This window comes from Solea senegalensis, linkage group LG8 (assembly GCF_019176455.1).
Source record: "Solea senegalensis isolate Sse05_10M linkage group LG8, IFAPA_SoseM_1, whole genome shotgun sequence".
In the NCBI taxonomy this organism is placed as follows: Eukaryota; Metazoa; Chordata; class Actinopteri; order Pleuronectiformes; family Soleidae; genus Solea; species Solea senegalensis.
Genome location: NC_058028.1, coordinates 7,061,068 through 7,081,761, shown reverse-complemented (window position 1 = coordinate 7,081,761; position 20,694 = coordinate 7,061,068). Strand labels below are relative to the sequence as shown.

At 43.7% G+C, this 20,694-nt stretch overlaps 1 protein-coding gene across 1 annotated transcript in view; it reads right to left on the bottom strand.

Moving 5' to 3' along the window:
- Positions 1 to 1,511: 1,511 nt before the first annotated feature.
- Positions 1,512 to 20,694, bottom strand: part of cdon (cell adhesion associated, oncogene regulated) — a 34,637-nt gene continuing 15,454 nt past the window's right edge. Inside the window, exons 4-19 of the mRNA XM_044032418.1 lie at positions 20,101 to 20,247; positions 19,683 to 19,826; positions 19,303 to 19,593; positions 18,944 to 19,213; positions 15,206 to 15,462; positions 14,621 to 14,795; positions 12,996 to 13,112; positions 12,155 to 12,358; positions 11,047 to 11,228; positions 9,913 to 10,018; positions 8,196 to 8,318; positions 7,765 to 7,956; positions 5,939 to 6,240; positions 5,719 to 5,798; positions 3,298 to 3,560; positions 1,512 to 1,743 (exon numbers count right to left, since the gene is read on the bottom strand). Coding sequence (XP_043888353.1) covers positions 1,589 to 1,743; positions 3,298 to 3,560; positions 5,719 to 5,798; positions 5,939 to 6,240; positions 7,765 to 7,956; positions 8,196 to 8,318; positions 9,913 to 10,018; positions 11,047 to 11,228; positions 12,155 to 12,358; positions 12,996 to 13,112; positions 14,621 to 14,795; positions 15,206 to 15,462; positions 18,944 to 19,213; positions 19,303 to 19,593; positions 19,683 to 19,826; positions 20,101 to 20,247 — 3,008 coding nt within the window. The 3' untranslated portion in view covers positions 1,512 to 1,588. The remainder of the gene's footprint in view (positions 1,744 to 3,297; positions 3,561 to 5,718; positions 5,799 to 5,938; positions 6,241 to 7,764; positions 7,957 to 8,195; positions 8,319 to 9,912; positions 10,019 to 11,046; positions 11,229 to 12,154; positions 12,359 to 12,995; positions 13,113 to 14,620; positions 14,796 to 15,205; positions 15,463 to 18,943; positions 19,214 to 19,302; positions 19,594 to 19,682; positions 19,827 to 20,100; positions 20,248 to 20,694) is intronic.

Below are 20,694 nucleotides of genomic sequence, written 5' to 3'. Positions count from 1 at the left end.
TTTTTTTGAAAAATTGTGCTTCCCAACCTCAGTTTCCCTTGAGTAGACATTCTTCCACCAGTGACACTTGGTCCGAGGCTTGAAACTGCAATGCTAATTCCGCACCTTTTAGACGGACGGGACCTCACTCCCAGAATGTAAACAGTGTCCGCCATCTTTGCTAACAGTCACGCTAACAGGACCAAGTGTCACTGGTGGGCACGTAACAAAGAAAACAATGAAGATGTTTCTCAACTCAAGGGAAACTGAGGTTGGGAAGCACAATTTTTAAAAATCCTCCCCTTATTCTAGTAATACAAAGCTAAATGCTAATCGGTGAAGTATTGCTTTAAGTATTCACTTCCTCTTCCCTTTACTTCCTGGAAGTACGAGATAAAAACTGTGGAGACAAATTAGGCTCTCGACACACACACACACACACTTACACCTGATATTTTAGCCTGAATATTGTACTTTTTACTTTAATATCTATATGTGAAAGAAGAGGATATATTAAGCATCATGGGGGCAGGGTATTGTCTTTGTTTTTTCAAAGTTATTTTCATTATAAAGCACTTTAACTTCAAATGGTCATAACATTTAGCGACGGAGTGAGAGCAGGAGGTCTGGGATGTTTAATATATTTACTTTTAGTTCTTTTTGACACTTTTAACGGTGTGTGAGATGTGTGTGAAAAGTGCTTCTCTGTGGCTCAACTATTCTGTTTAAATGTAACTGCCCCGTCCCTCCCGACTGATTGGGGCCAGCAGGTCAACAGTTCCTCTCGGAGCAACGGTGCATTTTGCGTAAAGTGATGAGCTATCAAGTATTCACTGAAGCAAAGAGCAGCCGCCTTAATCTGAGCAGCGAGGGGAATGTTCACCCTGTTCAGGGGTCACTGCAGTGGAACGGCCCATCGCGGAGCCACATCAAAGGCCCGCCACGAATCCCGATGGTTCTGACCGAGGCTGGGAAATTCATATATGAAAAAAAAAAAAAAAAAAAGGTGGGGGAGAGAGGGAGGCAGGAAAGACGCTGAAAATAGGTCGTCGTTTACTCTTCCATATCTTCTCTTTATATTATTACAAAACTTTACACAGACAATTGCTAATCTCCACGCCTGAGTGGGGAACAGAGGGTCAGAACAACAAAAAATAAAAAGTATTTCTCATCCGAAAAGGCATAAATAATATAAAAGACAAACTTTTTTTCTTTGAAACAGATACATTCATATGAAATAATATTTTACTACTACAAAAAAATAAATAAGTCATCTAAAGAGTTTGTTTTTTTCGTTTCTTTTATGAGAGTCTTTTCCTCCAGTGGGGCTCTGCCTTGTTCCTTCCATCTGGCTTTGCTCTCAGTCTCATGTCGTCACTGTCTTTTTCCCCGCGTCGCTCGTCTCAGCTCAGTCCATCGCCGGTTTTCGGTCCTCGTCACCGTTGCAACGTGCAGTGTCTCTGACTATCCTGTGTCGCCCGCTCCTCTGTCTCTCTCTCTCTCTCTGTCGTCCTTCGTCTGTGATACTTCCACGGCGATATATATTTCTCCCGGTCTGTCTCCGCGCTGCAGGGGAGCATGTTTGTGTGTGTGTGTGGGCCCGCTGCGCTCACACCTCCTGTGGGCCGGGCTGGATCAGCTCTCCTGCCAGGCTGCTGCTCGAGATCCACCCGTGCTTTTCGTCACAGTCCAAGTCTGGCAGTCCCAGACTCTCCCAGCACAGCACAGGCCCGTCCATGTCCACACACTCCAGCTCCTCCTCCGCTGCACACACACACACACACACACAAGAGTTATGGTTTAGGCTTCGTATTAAAAAAAGACCGGTACATTTCCACGGTGTAATTTGCGGCGATGCTACATATTTTGTCTGCAAATAACACAAGGACTGGTTATTATATAAAAACTTGGTGGTGAAGCAAGTTTGTGTAGAGTTTGATTTCACAATAGCGCTGAATCACGAGGGCCTGCATGGAAATAAATGCATCCACTTAATCTTCTAATGCCTAAAAGGAAACATTTAGTGGGATGTGCTTACTCACTATTGCCCTGAGGATTACATGAAAGGTTAATGCCAGGTAAATGTGAAGTAGGTTAGCTTAGCTTAGCACAAAGACTGGGAAAACATACGGAAACAGCCTAACTCTGTCCTACCAGCATTTTTGATTATGTCCACACAACAAGGCATTTAGAGAGTACATATAGTTAGTGAAAAGTTCTATCTCACACAATGAACCTGTTTTTATCCAATCCATACCTGAATTGCCACCAAAACTTATTAATTTTAAAATTAATAAGAGTTATGCAGTGCACAAACAGATATTTGGATTAAAAAAACACCAAAGATATATTTTCAGCTAGAGGGAAAAATAAATTCAGGGGAAAAAAAAGAAGAGAGTTTTAAGAAGCAACTTTAAAAGAGGTCACTGGTTCTGCTGATCTGATTCCCTCAGGCAGCTCGAGGCTCCGACTGTAAAACTCTTGTCACTTCTGGTTTTCATCCACGCCTCAGGAACAGATAAAAGAAACTCTGCCTGAGGATCTCAGGCTACAGACGGCTTCATATTTAACTTATATCCTCTACACTGGTGCAAACAAACAAAACAAAAACATATGCAGGTTTTTAATCAACTTTAGCTCTTCATTTTTTCTTCCTCTCCCTCTGACTGAAGGATTATTTGTGTTTTTTACGCCGTAGAATTGACTTCTTTCACAGGATCTTCTTTGTGTTTTCAGTCAGTGTGGACATGTTGTCAGGCGAAACATTTGGTTAGATGAAGGGCTGCCAACGATTATTCCATTATTATTCCATAAACGATTAATAAGATTAATACGTTTTTTTTTTCAATGATTAAAATACGTTTTCTGATTTTTCAGCTTCATAATTGTGAATATTTTCTATTTTTTTGTTCCATATAACAAAAAGAATCATCATTAAAACTGACTAAAACTTCGGTTTGTGGACTAAAACAACACATCCAGGCTTGTTAAATGCCGTAAATGAACATTTTCTGACATTTTGCGGACCAAAGTACTGGATTAATCGAGAAAATAATCGACAGAGAAGCAGATTATGAAAATAATAGTTGGTTGCCGCCTTAGTTATATGTAAAAGTCACGCACGACAGTCACGATTACCTTTTTTTTAACATGAACCAGAAAGGTATAAGCTTATTTCTGCCTAAACATGGTCTAATTTTTATTCTTTTCTCTATAACCTCATAATTCACACAACTTTTACTACAGGGAAAAAAATCTAAAATCAAAAATCTGTGAGACGTTCCAGGAGAGAGACACATTGTGGTTATAAATTCTCACCGTTGTTGTCTGCCGGACAGTTTTCATTGCTCCCGACCAGACAGCAGGAATGCTGGGAGGGCGAGGACTCCCCGTGCTCCAGTGCCTGGTACCCTCCATCGTCCTCCTGGTCCCCACAGCTCATTTGGCCGTTGGGGCCCTGGCACCGGGACGAAACCTGGCCCAGAGGCACCATCTCCAGCCCGTCCTGCTGGCACGGCGCCACGCGATGCATTAGCGGCAGAGTGCCACTGGAGAAAGTGCCGTTGGTCTTGTTGTAACATCTGCTCAGAGACAGGAGACAGAGGAAGGGCAAAGAAAAAAGTGGGACACTAGTTCATAAGGTGGTCACACACACTCGCGCACCATTACAGCTCTTCCTCACTGTGGATAAAGTACTGTATGTGTGGCGGGTTTTCTTTTTTTTTTCCCCACCAGACACAGAAAACTCTGTGTGTTAATAATCCCGGAACAGCGTGCTAAACAATGACAACTACAGCGCTCGCACACAGCTGCGAAAAGCATTCAGCAGTTGAATTGGGAGATTAAAAGGTCCAGTCTCGCTGCCTCTAAATAACTGTGACACATTGTGGTTTCGCTCTCGGGTGAAGTTCCCAAAAGCAGACAGTTGCACGCAGCGCTCTTCACCATGTTTCCCCCAAAACTCTACTCTACTCGAGCAGCGCACCATTGGATGGCGACCGCACCCCCTTTCTTTTCCCAGCAGCCAGAGGTAAATAAACACTGGGCTCATTAGGTCTGCTGGCTGGGTGCACACAGGGTAAACTGTGATGCTGGAGACCCTTAAGTACATAAACACGACAAGTAGGAGGGCAAATCGATGCGTCCGCGTGTATGTGTGTGCATACTTGTACTTGCTACCTCTTTAGGACCTGTTCTGGCAAAAACACTGACCCTGTCAGGACCAGTCGTCCTCATGGAGATTAAAACCTGGTCCTGATGAGGTACAAACCTCGTTTCCGAGGCACTGGTTAAGTTTACGGCTAAGATTAGAATTGTGTTTAGGTTAAGATTAGGATTATGCATTGATGATTAAGGTTAGTTTGGGCCGCCCAGATGAATGAATGTCGCTGCAGTGTCCTATTAGCACGTGTACATGTCGGCATGCAGGCGGTGTTAAATAACTATCAAGCAAACATAGCTTTGGGAGGACAGTTTGGCTGGTCCACACAACTTTAACAGGCTTTTTGAGGATTTAAGACCTGGTTTTAGGGGTTAGGTTTAGGGTAAGGGGCTAGGGAATACATTGTGTCTATGAGTGCCCTTGCAAAGAATGCAAAACCAGCTTGTGTGTGTGTGTAGGGGTCATCTCTGCAGCTTGTGAAATTAAATTCTAACGTATGCCAGCATTTCTTTATGAAACCTATAAGGCTAATATTTTATTTTGAGACTATTAAAATGAACTTTTCTCCCCATACAACTAAAAGATGAGTCGATTACAGAAAATCACTTGGGGGCGGCTCAATACCGAGCTTTACTGTCCCATATTAATCCCATAATGTCATTTCTATTTTACATCTTTTAAACCATTAAACTGCTAACAACACTTTTATGCTGATGCATATAAAAATGAAAAAAAAACAACACTCCAATGAGCAACAAATATTATGCTCCCATAAAAAAGAAATAGGATGTCATGACATGAGTTAAAAACAGTCCGTGCTTTGTGAAGCATTTGTGATATTTAGGCTTTGTGGATTGAATCAAATGTGACATTTTTCCCCCCCGATAGTCGTTCTAGTTTATTTTAATCAGTATCACACTCGTACTGATACTAAGAATTGTATTGGCTCGGTGCTAATAATAATAATAATAACACATGAGTAAACTCTTTGTCACGTGTCAAGTGTCAAGCTGTAACTTATGTGTCCGTTGATGCTAATATTTTTTTTGGATGATACTAATATTCCTTTTAAATTTTTCTTTTTTTCATATTGTTACTTTCTGACATAACTTATCATATGAAGGTAAATCATTTTCTGATCAATATGAGCTCTAGATCAGGGGCCTCGTTTGGTCAGGAGGGGCCTGGGGGCCAGTCAAATGAGGGAAAAATGAACTGTTTCGGGAGTAGAAATCAAAATTATGCATCATTGTGTCACAATTAAATATATTTAGGATGATATTGCACACTTTTATACATTTAAGATGCAAAAAGAACCTGACAATAACAAAATGGATCAAAACAAAATGTACTTTTAATATTATACACTTTTCAGCTTATAATTAAATGTTGAACCTAATGTATTATTAATATAAAAATGTTCATTTTTTTGTCAGTTTGGGCCAGTTTTCATTGACGTTTTAAAACAAGTGTAGGGCCACAAGATAACGCCTGGTGGCCACATGTGGATCGCAGGCCACGTGTTTGGTCTCTAGCAAACAACATCAATAAACACCTTGCTCTTCTTGTTCTCTTACCTGTTGTTATTGCAGAAGTTCTGACAGCTCATGCAGTCAGGGGACTCAGTTTGAGGAAGAGCTGTGTACATGCCTCCACCCTGACAAGAACACACACACAACAACAACAACAACAGATTTCAGTCAAAAAAACACTGGATTTGAACCTAAAACACCACATGTAATTTAATATTTAATACTTCAGAGCGCTCTGCGGCGCCTGAAAACCCATCAAACTCACATTATTGTGGTGGTGGTGAGGGTGCGAGTGCTCGCAGTCCCGCACGGTGTGGGGCAGTGTGCCGTCGTGACCGTGTGGGTGGCCGGGCGAGAACAGGCCACCGTTGCCGTTGAGCAGCGTCAAACCGTTGGGGAGTTTGTGGTGGAGGTGGTGGCACCCTTGGGGTAACATGGGGCCGTTGTGGCCGTAGCCTCCGTGGACACCGCCGTTGATGCGGCTCGGGCCCCCGGGTAGAGTGGTGTATTCAAGAACGTGACCGTTCATCTCGGTTGGCTGCTGCAGGTAGCCGGGAGGGTTGTACTCTGAAGAAGGGAGCGAGGGCAGAGGTCAGGAGGAGGCACAGTGGTACAGATCACTGTTTTTATTCTGTCTTAGCAACAGTCATAACCGCTCTTTAAGAACAAAACTGTGTTTGTTTTTGCCCTGAAATACATAATTAATCAGAGAATTAAATAAAAAAAGTGCAGTAACTCAGATAACATACTGCCAGAAAAATAAAATTGTGACTCAATCTTAAAAAGTTTCTCCCACATATTAAAAGTTACAAAAGCACTGACTCATCCAAAAGGTCTGGTCGAGAGTCGTCCAACAATGGCAAAACGTTTTGCAACCGCTGTGGGAGCCGTATCTGTGCTATGAACACTTGGAATATTTTACACAAGCTGTGTCGAGGCCAATGGTCTTTGAATATGAGACAAGTGAAGTTAACCGTTTGTTAGCTGTTGCTGTGCACGGAGAACAATGCAGTTAATGTAACATGTGGCAAATCTGTGGTAGGGATGGGAATATGCAATTGTTTGCTTGTTTATAAAAAAAGTTGATGAGTTACTGTGACTATCAATTACTGCATTTATAAAAACAAATGTTTCTAATTTGTGGTTCATCTATTATCACATTTAGTCAGTGGACTTCATAAATGTTTGCAAAAGTGGAGAAACTTATGAGATTCCTTGAATGCATCTTGAAGCTGCTCCTCTGAGCTCAACACACTGCAGCCCCCGGAGAAATTTACTAGGGTCTTTGAATGCATCTCGTTAGCTGATCAACACAATGTGAACCCTGTTTTTTTTTTTTACTATCTCTCATGTGCTGGAGTTTAGTATCTTCAAAGAGTCATACAATTGATTATTCTAATAAACCTTTTGCGAGAAACACCCACTCTTCACTCCCGATTGTATAAAATGTTTTGGCACAGTGGTAAAGTTTCTCCTATATTTAGGCCCTGACATTAACGTCCGTCCTGAGAGATCCAAAGACATGTAGACAACGTTAAGTACTGGACTGTGCATTAAAACTCATGCGTCTCCGGTGACCACATGTGATCAGATCAGATCTTCACCATTTGCCCTTTATTTAAATATACACTGATCTCATGTCTGTTCCCGTGGATAAAAGTATGTTTTTCTGAATGTACAGATTGTTTTTGTGTGTGTGGATCTGTATGTATGTCTGCATGAGTGTGGGGAGATTTTAACTATTAGACAATCGGTGCTGATTTGTGGCAGTGGCTACAAATAAATGAACTTAAAGACACTGATTAATGTAAAAACAGTGGGTCAGAGGAGATCAGGTGAGGAGACAGTCTCTAATCTGTCCTGAAGATGGACAACAGTAATGCAGCTCGTCCACAAACCACATCCGAATGTGGTTAGAACGATCAGATCTGTACTTAGAGCTGTCCATGTTTAATCAGATCACCCCGTAAAGATGTTCATACTAGGTCTAAAATGGCACTGAGCACTGGACACAAGAACACGGAGCTATTAAACACTCATCTCAACCAAAATATTTCACTTTTAGCTGCTTCAGCTGTTCGCCAAACTCACTGTGCATGTTGTGCTGCTGGCGATTCCTCCACAGGCACATGGCGATGAAAGCCAGCAGGATGAGCACCATCACTCCCAAAACGCAGCCCACGATTAGGTACAGGAGGCCTCCAGGAGGACTGGGCGGCTCCGGTGGATGAGGGCCAGGTGGGGTGATGGGATGCTGACTGGGCGACCCGGGGGACTGACGCGCTACGGCAGAGAGGAAGGAGGGAGACACAAGAATCAGTATTTTACCTTTTGCCAGCGACCGAGAAAAACAACACAGCACCAAACTATAAAATGCAAACTGTTGTAGTTGGTCTCGTAAAACTACGTTTATGTTGCGTAATTATGTCAAATCACAGCCATAATTAACGCTACGGACTTCAGAGACGCATGCCTGCACTTCTTTCTTTCAGCTGGAGCCCTTTCTCGCACCGCTCTCTCACCTTTGGTCTCGCAGATCATGACGTTGCTGTACTCGCTCTCGCCGCCGTCGTTGAAGCACTGCATCTTGATGTCGTAGGAGGTCTCGGGCTGTAGGTGTCCGATCAGGTGCCAGTGCTTTACACCTGAGATAAAGAGAGAAGAGAAGGGCATAAACAGAGAGGAAGGGGGGAACAAAGGTGAGAAACCACCTCCTCTATGAGTCAGTGTTGACTCATGTCACATGTGCACACTCACAATCATTATTTCCTGCTTTCTCTCTCCTTCTCTTTGTGTCTCACATGTTCACTGTCGCCACGCTCTTTCACGCTTTCTCACTTTGTCCACCACCCCCTCCCCCCCACCCCCCGCCCACGCCTTTTCTGCTTTAGTTCCCCCGCCACCCTTCTCTCCTACTCCATCAGTCCCACGAGGGCCCAGACAGTTGCTTTACTCTACATGAGCTCCATATAAGGCAGCTCCATGTTTGTCCTGGCCGGCATCCAGTTTTTCCCATTCCAACACACACACATACATATTCCAACACACACACACACACACACACACACAGACACAGACACAATCACACCACGTCGTGCTCTGAAGTCGCAGATGAGACGACAAACTCTTTGAAATGCTCAATTTCCAACAAATGAGGGTGAAAGGAGCTGCGTTTTTGTCATGTTTTCTTCAGTACAGAGCATTAAAACCAAAACACGCGTTTTACTTTTACTCCAAGGTAGATTTTAACTCTCGAAAGTGCGAACAACAAAAAAACTAACATGCTAATCTACACATTTAGACTCACTCACAAATAAATAGTTTGAGGTCAGTCAGTCAACAACATCATATTCCAAAGACCATGACAAACTACTGTGCTCGTTTTCCTCTAAAAAAAACGCAAAATCTAATCAGTTTTGCTTTTCATTTACTCATTTCTTGCCAAATGGATTTATTTTTTTTCAACCATTTACTGAAGATGTATGTATGTATGCTTTAAAATCACATTTACAAAATTAAGTTGTGTTCAATCATAGCAAATATATCTTGTAAAAGGAAAGGTTGGCTTGTCTGTGTTCAAAATTAATATTAGGCGTTACACGAATGGGAGTAAAAATAGTGAGAAGTGTTATAGTGTGCACAGATTTGAACTTGAATCCACAAAAAGTGGATTTTAGTGAGTGTAGCAAGTGTAGTTGTAGTTGTATATAAGGTCAAACGCAGGTGAAAACAACACAAAGTATTAAGCTTTAAACCTGAACGTCGCCAGAACTATGCAGACTGGGAAACAAAATACAATCATTTGTCCCAGACAGTGAGGAGACAGTGGAAAGCTGAAAGTTCAGATGTTAAAAAGCCGGGGCGGAGTCGAAGGACATCCCTCCTTCCCCTTTCCCGCCTGTACCAGGCTCCACTGTTAGCATTCCACACAGCAACCTGAGCCCCTCTCCTCTGGCTGGGCTCGTATTTCAGCTCTGGCCCATTAGTTGGCAACCATTTATTAAAAACAGATTTCAGAAAAGCCCTGCTGCCCAGGGACAGCACTCTCTATAAATCAAACGGCAGAAATGCCCCCTCTTCACTACACCCCGCTCTCAGAATCGAGTATCCATTACCCTTCCAGCTCCCAGTTTATCTGCACAGCGTGAGCCCGACGTCCGGGACCGGATGACGCTGTCAACAAAACACTCTACACCAGCTACACACACACACACACACACAGATTTTTTTTCCACTCACCTTCGACCACATCTCTTTTGTAGTCGCTGTCATTGTCGCTGTCGGTGGGCCGGTAGTAAATGTAGAAACCTTGGATCGGAGTGTTGTTGTTACTCGAGGGACTATACTGCAGGGGGACGGAAAAAACATTACATTAGACTGCAGCAATGTGGCGGGCAATTATTGTACAAAGAGAGGGAAACTTTCCGGGGCAACTAATGACGGGGAACTCGTTATCAGCAGATGTACAGTGAGGCTGTGATTGCAGTGTCTGTCTGAAGTTCAGGGAAATAACAAGGCTGTCTGAGGTTGAGTAAACGCGGGGGAAACGATCTGCATCTGCGTGCAGCTCGCACTGTTGTGAGGAGGAGAAAGAGCTTTGAAGAGTGAAAGATGGAGACGGACAGGACCTCTTAATCTCTCATAATCAGTGCGCTGAAGATCTGATTGAGTCTCAGCCCGAGCACACGTCAGCCAGCTGGAAATGGCAACATAAGCACCGATCTTTCCACTTTATGCTACTGAACACTTTCACTCCAGACCTACAAACATGAGCTCAAGTGATTTGTAGAGCTGCAACTAATGATTATTTTCATAATTGATTAATCTGTCAAAGGTTAGGCCATAAAATATCAGAAAACCTTAAAAAATGTTGATCGGTGTTCGTCAAACCTGGAAATGATGATGTTCTCAAATGTCTTGTTTTGTCCACAAACCAAAATGATTCACTTTGAATGATTTCTTTGTTATCCAGAGCAAAGGAATGAAGAAAACATTCACATTTAAGAAGCTTAAACAATTGGAAATCTTGTTTTAATCATGAAGAAAGCTTCAAACCGATTGATCGATTATCAGAGATAGTTGTCGATTAATTTAGTAATCGATTATTAATCGTTTCAGCTCTAGTGATTTGTGTGACAAAATGAGAGCAGCTCAATTCACGGAATTCAGATCAGTCCTAATTTCACTCACAGCTTAAAGGAATACTTCAGTTTCACGCGCCTGCTCGTTTCCCCAATGTAAGCCACGTATCTCAAATCTTACGCTGAATGGGAATGTGAGGTGACGAATAAAGTAATACGAAAACACAGATTCGCCCGTCAGTGAAAGGACCTATAGTACCGTGTGCGTGGTGTGTGTCAGTGGTGTACGCACAGTCCAGCGCAGCATGATCTGTGTGTCGCTGATGGCGTCCGTGGACGAGATGTGGGGTCCGACGACGGGACGGTCCGACATGCGCGGGCTGGCCTGTGGCACCTGGTAAAGCTTGGAGGGAATGCTGTGAGGACTCTCGCCGTACATGTTCACGGCCACCACGCGGAACTTGTAGGTGGAGCCTGAGAAAGCGAGAGACGGAGATGGAGGGACGTGATGATCAGCATCAATACAACATTTTGTGCATCTTAAGTTTAGAGGTGCAAAAGGTGCTGACAGTAATCATATGTTGTGGTCACATGTAAAATTATAACAATCAAATATAACAGCCAGATTATAGCGATGAAATATGACAGCTGGATTAAAAAAGCCAACTATAATGGATGAATTATAACAGTTATGACAGATGGATCATAATAGTCAAATATGACAGCTGGATTATAATAGTCAAGTATAATAGTCAAGCCAGTTAAAACAATTAAATATAACGGTCAAAAACAACAGCTGGATTAAAACGGTCAAATATAGCAGATGGATTATAATAGCTAGTTTTGACAGATGGATTATAATAGTTAGTTATGACAGATGCATTATAACAGTCAAACATAAGAGTCAGATTAAAACAGTTAAATATAACAGTCAAAAACAACAGCTGGATTAATACCGTCAAATATAATAAAAGGTAATTATGATAGATGGATTATAGCAGTCAGATGTAACAGCTGGATTAAAATGTTACATATACCGGCTGGTTTATAACAATTAAATATTACATCTGTATTCTAAAAGTTCTATATTAAATCTGGATTATAACATTTAGTTATTACAGCTGGATTTATAACAGCCAAATATTACAGATGAACCTTAATAGTAATTAATGACAGCTAGATTATAGCAGTTGGGTTAAAATGGTTAAATAAAACAGTTGGATTATAACAGTTAAATATTATTTATTACATAACAGTGCGCTATATCTGATGTTAAATAACAGATATTACAGCTGCATGAATGAGTCATCATTTTTTGCAGCAGTCTGAATTCTGGATTACGGACTAAAACAAAAATCATATCTTGGCAGAGGAATCATGAGGGGAAAAGTTTTACTCACCAGGCTCCAGATTACGAACTTCCACCGACAGCTTGAGAGGAGAGATATTATCTGCAGCCACGATCCAATCTGCCACGCGACCTCGTCTGTACTCGACGCGGAAGGCCGTGATCGGAGAGCCGCCGTTGGCTCTCGGGATCCAGGTGACGTAGACCGAACTCTCAGTTGCCATGGAGATGGTCGGCCGATCGGGGGCCTCGGGAACTGTGACATAAAAAAAAAGGGAACAAAGTTTGTCAGTCATACAGACTTTTGTAAATCCTGTTCAACAGACACACAGATAGAGAGAAATAAGTGATTTACAGTCATCCCAACTCATGTGAGTATGGAACTATTTCACACACAGTGAGACAGAGACAGAGAAAGAGGTGGGGAGTAAACACATCACAGTGATGTGGCATGTCGTGGAAGAATGTGTACTTACTGCACGGCCTCTTAGCCACAAAGTTAGTGAAGGCAGGAGAGAGTCAGAGAGAGAAAGAGAGTGGAGGGTTAGTGAAAAGGCAAATGTGAGTTTCCAAAAAAAAAGAGGTTGTAATTCGAGTAAAGCATGCACGAACACACACACACACACACACAGTCAGGCCCTAAAGCTGTGTGAAATCTCACTGCTCTCAGCACACGGCATCCAAAGAGTCATTACTGAGTGTCAACTGTCGTTTCACTGTTTTCACTCAGAGAAACAAAACAGCCCCGCGGCTAAATCTGTCTCACACTGATTCAGCTCTGTGTGCTTGTGAACTCCACGTTAACCATCTGCACAACAGAGAGTACGTCACAAGAGTCCAGACGCTGCCGTGGCACAGCGACAGCGAGCCGTGATTGTGTTTATTGTATCTACCTCGGTCGTGTATGATGACTCCAAAGTGCGTGTTGGGGCTTTTGTCCTCCGGAACTTTGGGGGGCATCAAGACGACGGGAGGCTTGGAAGGGTTCTTGTTGGAGGAGGTGCTCTTCTCTAAAGGGGAAAGGGGAAAAAAAAAAAAGAAAAAGGAAAAGCAGGAGTTAGAAAAAACAAGGCCTAGAATGGGTCTTCAGGGCTATCAGTTCCACCTACAGCACATGGAACAGCTCCGGATGTTGGCTCTGAAATCCAACACTTCCTCCCGGTTCTCAGAGCTGGAGTGGTTTTATCAGGGCGGGTTTCTGGGTTTTCACTTTGACAACTCTGCAGCCACAACTGAACCATGCAGATGAGTTGGACGACTGCACGCATCCAATTTAACACTTTACCCAAACCAGGGACAAACTTCAAAAGAGAATATACTGTATACATACATACATACATACATATATATATATATATATATATATATATATATATATATATATATATATATATATATACATACATACATATATATATATATATATATATATATATATATATATATATATATATATATATATATATATATATATATATACATATATATCTAGATACAGGGATCGTAGCGATTACGGAGGACACAGAGTTCATGATTTAAATCAAAGACTTCTCATTCTCCATTTTCACACAAGTGAGATATGAAAGCCTGATTTTTATCTTTTGTACTTTGCTTTTTTTGTTTTTTTATTTGTCTGTTTTTTATGTCAAAGCGAGTTTGAAGCCACATCTGGACACAAGAGCCTGGTTCTGGACTGGCTCTGTAAAATAACCACCCTCGGGATATGATGGTTTTCTCTCTTTTTTTTGCAGCTTTTATACATATTTCTGACCAGGGAACATTATTTTCAAACCCTGCTGTGGTATAACATTATTGTTGAGCATTTGCAGCTCTTCTTATTTCTATTTGCCAATAGAAATATTCTCCCAAAAAACACAAATAAAACTAACAGATTAAGCATAACAACTGGATAATCTATATCTCTTACAGTGTACAGCTTGATGTAATACTGTGCGCCGCATACATTTGAATGGTCTAGCAGTTACTAAGGCTGGGAATTGACTTGGCTGAAAACCTGAAAACACTTCATTATGTTTCCTTTTCGATAAATCACGCAGCATAATGTGATTACATGGGTTTGAAACCTAAATATCAGCTTTGAAATGCTACAGCTGACTCTGCGACGCCCCCAACTTGGAAAGCACAATTTGCATATCTCTGTGCTCCCGCGAGGCTGCCGTGGACGGGGAAGCGGATGCATGTTTCTGCTTCTTCTGCAGTAAATTCTGCCCAGAACGTTGATGCAAAGTCAGCCCAGAAAATGGCCAGATGCTCTGCAGCTCAGAGGAACTGACACCAAAAACCTGACATTTACTGTTGATGTTCTAGGCAGCTGAACATTTTCTTAATCCTCCTGTGGCTTTATTGAAAAACCAGGGGGAAAGTGGTGTCTTCCACTTGGTCAGTTGTTCCCAGGAATATGACGAGAAACACTGACGATGCCTAACGCCTGCAGGGAGTGAGGTTACACAGCAAAGAAGAGGTATTTTGACGGTGTTTTCTCAGTGGGTGGACTGACCCTTGCCCGTGCGGAACGTGAGCATGGCTGGCTGGCCTTCGCCTGCCGTACTCCGAGCCACCATCAGCACCTCGTAGAGACTGGAGGGCTCGAGCTCCGACAGCCGCAGGGTCTTCTCGCTGCCAGGGACGCGGACGGTGTGCCAGCTCCCCACCACTGTTCCCATTTCATCGACCTGACACAGCGAAAGACACAAACAGACGGCCACACACACACACACACACACACGCACACAGACAAATAAAAACACATGACTCAAAATGACAGAGAGAAAAACAAAATCATCTGTCGCTCTATAATCTTCCACAGCTCAGGCTCTTTCCGAGTCTGAACAACAACAGGGAACGGCTTCAGAGACAATGCCGGAGAGATTCCTGCTGCCAGCTGAGTCTTAACTATTATCGCTGCAGTTTCACAGTCAGACTGAAGCAAAGCTGGGATTTTAAAGAGGAAATGATTAACTGTTCACTCAGTCCAGGTTTGGGCCTTATCTTTTTTTTACTTAATGAGCAAATTACACTTAAAAGTGAAAAGTGAAGTATTCTAAAGGGGGAAAAAGGGAAAGAAGTGCATTCCTTCTCTCACCTTACGGTATTTGACAAAATAGGCGACGATTGGACTGCCGCCGTCGCGCCCCGCCCTCCACTCAAGATCGTACACGTCAGGCTTGTGAGTCTGCGGCGGGCTGATGATGATTGGCGCCTCGGGAATCGGACGGTCGCCGCTGCGATCAGGCGCCGTGTCGCCGTCGCCTCCGTCGTGGCCCTCGTCGCTTTGCATGGGATGGGAGGACGGTGAAGGCTCCAGCAGCACAGCAGCAGCGGTGGAGTCCAAGTGTGGATCTGACAGAAAAAAGGAGCAGAAGATAAATATACAGTAAGGGTTTTTTTTAGCTGCTTTAAAAGGTATGCACTGAATTCCAGACGTGTTTCCAAAATTGTCCGTTAGCTACCTATATATAGATTTCTGGATAATATTCCAAAAAAATCACGCTGCTGCCTTTGTCACAAAGTCTGGAAAATGCCCGACCTCAGTTTTCCAGACATCACAACAATTATACTTCTCAAATTCTTCAACTTCAACACTTCCTTAAATTCTAGAGATTAGATTTTGCATCTCAAGATTTTCAGGCACACGGTGAATCCATGGAGCCGTTCAATTTTGGGATTATGTAAACAAAGCTTCTCACGATCAGGAAGAGTCAACAAAGCAGATGTCCTTATTAAAAGGACTTACACTCACTAAGTATTTCCTTTTCAGAGCCCTCTTGGTGGGTATCCGTCTTGTTTTCAAGCTTAAATCTAAAGTAGGCAACATATTTTTGATGTTATTGATCACTAATGCCAGAATAACCTTTCTGCATAAAGTAAATCAAGCGATAGAAGACAGAACTAGAACTAGTACACATTCCCTCCATGGAACTTTCCTAACTATCCTCGCACGGGTAACAGCTGCTTAAAGTGCCTGCAGTCAAAGCATAAAAGTTTGCAGTAATCTACTGTATTTCCTGGATAACGTTAGCGTTTGCAATGGCATATTTTATTAGCCAGTCTGTGTCCTTTTATTAACATGTTTTGGAAAGTCGTCGTAAAAAGCTGGAGCAATGGCACCAGTGTGTGCCAGTGACTAACAGAGGTGGCCCTACATGTCAGACAGAGGGCGGCCAGTGCTGGAAAGTTTTACATTTTGGAACAAGCCTTTCAATCTGCATAAAATAACAAGAAAAAACCTGGATCTGCGCAGTGCTACATAATCACGCTTTGTTTGTTTTTTTCATTAAACCCTCGCCAGAGCCAGAGAAGTCCACCTGAGCAAATCATGCGAGCGTGGAGCTTTATTACGGCTGACACCGGTTTGGCAGAGCGCGGGTGGAATTTTTCACAGGAGCTTGGAGGGAACACTTAGCACAGCCCACAAGAGCAGGGACCGCTCGAGTCGGCGCTGCACCGCCGAGGTCAGAGAGCAACATAATTCAATATTAAAATCCAGACACGAGAACGAGGGAGTCGAATCGGCGAGGCTCGCCACAGGGGCACGCCGCGGGGATCCCGGGGTCCAGTTTCGCCGTGTTTCAGGTTTGTGTAGCACCGGTTCACTTTGTAAAACAAACAGACCCAAAGCTGGTAACAGTAGAACTGATCCCGGGACTGCGGCCAGCTGCCACACATTCCACACGCCAACCATTAAAATACCGGAGAGAATCAGACCCCAGCACTACACTGAGTCCTCTACACCCTCTCTTGCTCTTTCCCCTCCAACACTCTCGCCTCTCCACAACTTCTGACTCATGGCTTAACCACAGATTGGAACCCTCCTCTAACACGCTGATACAGGACGAGGCATTTAAGGCCACGGCATCTTCATGACGGAGAGGAGCGATATTACTAGTCCTTTCCAAATGAAAGGGTCAGTCCATTAGAGGAGAGAGTACCTGATGGTGAAGGATCAACAGCAAAGACAAAAAGCCTCAGATTCAGCAAAGTTTTGTCAACGTGCAGATGTGACAAGTGGTGTTTATGCTGAATAAACAATTATCATTTACTCATTTATTGAGTAAATGTAACTTATTGTTGCTCAAACTTGTCTTTGCCATTCAGGAGCAAAAGAGGGGGAGGGGCAAAATGTTTGTAGGATGTGAATGACGGGGAGGAAAGGACACCACATCTCCCCAGTGGTACGTCCCCACTGAGCAGATGAAAGTCGTCATGGCGACGGAAAACGAAAACAACAAACATGAAAACCCCAACATATTTCGGGCCGCTGTCTGCGATGAATTATAATAACAGACTACACACACCAGTCAGCATGTTTCCATGCACAGTTATTGTAGCTCGGCTACACCATTTAATTGGTCTTCTGTCCTTGTCTCAGTGCACTAGCACCAGCGGGGGGTCAATCCACTGAATGAGTGTTTGTCTTGGAACGCTAGGTGGCGATATGCCCCCCCCCCGCCGTCAGCCTGTTAGAACTTTCCAGTTCTACCATCACAGACCAAAACAACTACAGCTGACAGCTACCATGCATTCACATCAACATACTTAATTCTTTAAGCTGCATAAATTCAGTCTCCTCATCAGATTTAGCCATTTTTACCCTGTTGCTGTCTTCTTGCTGTTGTCAAAGCTGGGGGGGATGGGAAATGTGGAGCATGCACAGAGCGCCTGAGTCTGACTAGGGCTGCAACTAACGATTATTTTCACAATCAATTAATCTGTTGATTATTTTCTGGATTAATTGAGTGTTAGGTCAGTAAAATGTCAGAAAATGCTGAAAAACTTCACTCAAACTTGGAAATGATGATGTTCTCAAATGTCTCGGTTTTTTTGTTATATGTTAGAAGAACCCAGAAAAACACTTAAATCTATTTAGAAATCGATTAATCAAATAATCGCTTCAGCTCTAACTCTGACTGAATGTATACATAAAGTTGTAAATTGACTACCTTCATCTCAGCGTTAGTCCCACTTTGGTAAATTTGATTCAATATAATTTCAGTTTACTTTACGTATGTCAAGTTTGATAATCTCCAGTGCCTGGTACGTAAAAAACTAGCCCAGCACATGGTGAACTCAGAGTGTTTAACTCTGCTGGGGCACAGCCTGCTTATCAGCTGCATATTCTGTGTTTTGTATATAGATATTATCTGCAACATAAAGCTCATTCTTCTTCCTGTACTCCCTATGTACCACATGCGAGCTGAGGAATGGGGCCTCGGTGTGTACAAGCGTCAGGGGTGGTGGGGGTGCTGGAGGACGGGGAGGGTTGTGATGTGTTAATAAATAAAAGGCAGTTGTGTATGATGATGACAGCTGGGTGGTCTGTTCCTCGTCATAACCCTCCATGGCTACTCCTTGCATTCCATCGTCCAGGGGCTTATCCCCGGCGGCGTGCACAAAGCTCACTCTCACGCTCAAGCTCAGTTCAAGGCTCAGGAGGAGGGCGGCCTTAGCCAAACCTCTCCTACCCGCCTCAGAAACACACACACACACGCACACACAGTAAGGACTCCCTGCGGATACTGTAGACGCAAGCCCACAGAGAACCTGCCTGAAAAGACGCCTTAAGTCTTTCCAACACCAGCAGGTTTTCTCTCAGTTCCTTCAGTATCTGCAGCATTTTCAAGTCCACAATTCATCGCTTTGTGAGGAGTTTTGTCTTTTCAATTACGAGCTGATAAATGAATTGTGACTCAAAAATGTCTTGGGAGACTCAAATGTTATCTTCTTTTAGAGAGTACTTCAGTAAAGTTGATTTATTTACCAACGCCAGCCGAGGAGATAAAGTTAATTACACACCAGTACCAGAAGAATAATGTTTACATACCTGGCTGTGTTGTTAGCATTCCGCACGACTGTGCCGAGCTAATCCCGTTGTCCAGCAGACACTGATACACGCCTACATCCTGTGGTGTCACGTCTGTGATGAGAAGCGAGGACTCGGAGAGCCGAAAGCGGCGCGATGGCGTGATGGGATCAGCGTTGAAGAGCCACGTGACGTTTGGGGAGGGTTTTCCTTTCGATAAGCAGGTGAAATAAGCAGAGGAGCCAGCGGAGACGAGCTGGTCGTTCAGGCCCTTCACGACAGACACGGGCTCTGTGGAGGAGCAGACGTCGGACGTTAATCTCACTGTGATCGTCTGCGGCGAACAACTCACCAAGTGTTGTCACTCCTGTTTTTCTCACCAAGAACATTCACAGTGTATTTTGCGCTCGTCACAATCCCCTGCTTGGTCTCAGCCGCACAGTTGTAACTCCCCTCGTCGCCGTTCGCCACCGCACCAAAGACCAGGTTGTTGTGCCGCTGTTGGTGTGACGGCCCTGGCGTCACCTGGTTCCCGTTCTTAAACCATTTGGCCGGCAGTGTGGGAACGCCAGACACGACGCACTCCAGCGTCAGCGGCTCGGACTGCCGCGCCTCGACGGTCGTCGGAGCAGTGGGATAAACTATCCGCACCGAGGAGGAGGCGACTAAATCTGAACGGATGAAACGAACCCGCTTTTAGTGAGCAATCATAGAAAATGCAGCCCATTCATTTTTGAAGTTCTGATGCGGTCAGACTCACGTTTTACCAGCAGCTTTGTACCGTGAGACTGCATGACGGTTTCCCCGGTGACGTGGTTGACTGCGCCGCATTTGTACATGCCCTGGTGCTGGGCCGACACGGAGATAATCTGAAGGTTTCCAGACGGGAGAACTAAATAGTCATCTGAAAGAAGAAGACGGCACTGGTTTAATTCAGAGTTACATTTTCAAGCTCAAAGTTTACGTCATGACCACGTAAACAACAATGAAGCAAAATGATGGATTGTTTAATTAACCTACATGAGATTTTATGGAATAATGAATTAGTAAAACTTCTGTTTGCTTTAAAAGGAATTTTTTTTATAAACAAACACCACATTGCATCATTATCTGCAATCTCCCTCAAGGGTTTCTTGAGATGTCATGGTCTCAGAATGACAGACATATTCCATACACACCTGTTGACGTGTCCATCCACTCCCCTCGTACTCTTAGTCTGGGCAGCGCTGGAGGGACACTGTGCGGTAGAGGACACTCTATAAGAGCCGTGCTGCCTTCCTGCACCGACAACGACCGCCGTCGGCCATCTTCATATTGCGAGATCTCTGCATGGACAGAAACAGAGATGATTCATTTAGATAAATTGTCCTTCTGTGCAGAGCGGGAGACATTCAACGCGAGCCGAGTAGCAGCTGGGTCAGGAACCAAAGCCAACGGAGCTACTCGAGTTGAGCTGTTTGTGTTGGATCGCCGAGTTTGTTTATTGATGCAGCGAGTGATTCTATTCAGCTTGATACAGTTGCAGATCGGGGTCAACTGCTTAGCGTTGTGTCCAACAGCAAGGAGCATCCCAGCAGGAACATAACACACTGCACAGGAAAGCCCAAGGCTCATTAAGGATATCGGTCAAGAGGCATCTGGACGAGCGCCCGAGTAAAACGTCCTACTGCTTCCTTCCCCTCCGCCTCTCAGCAGCAGGCAGCCGAGGAAAAGCATTCAGTCAAAGTGTTCACCACTTAGAAAATGGCCTTCCTTTTCTCAAGGCAACTTCC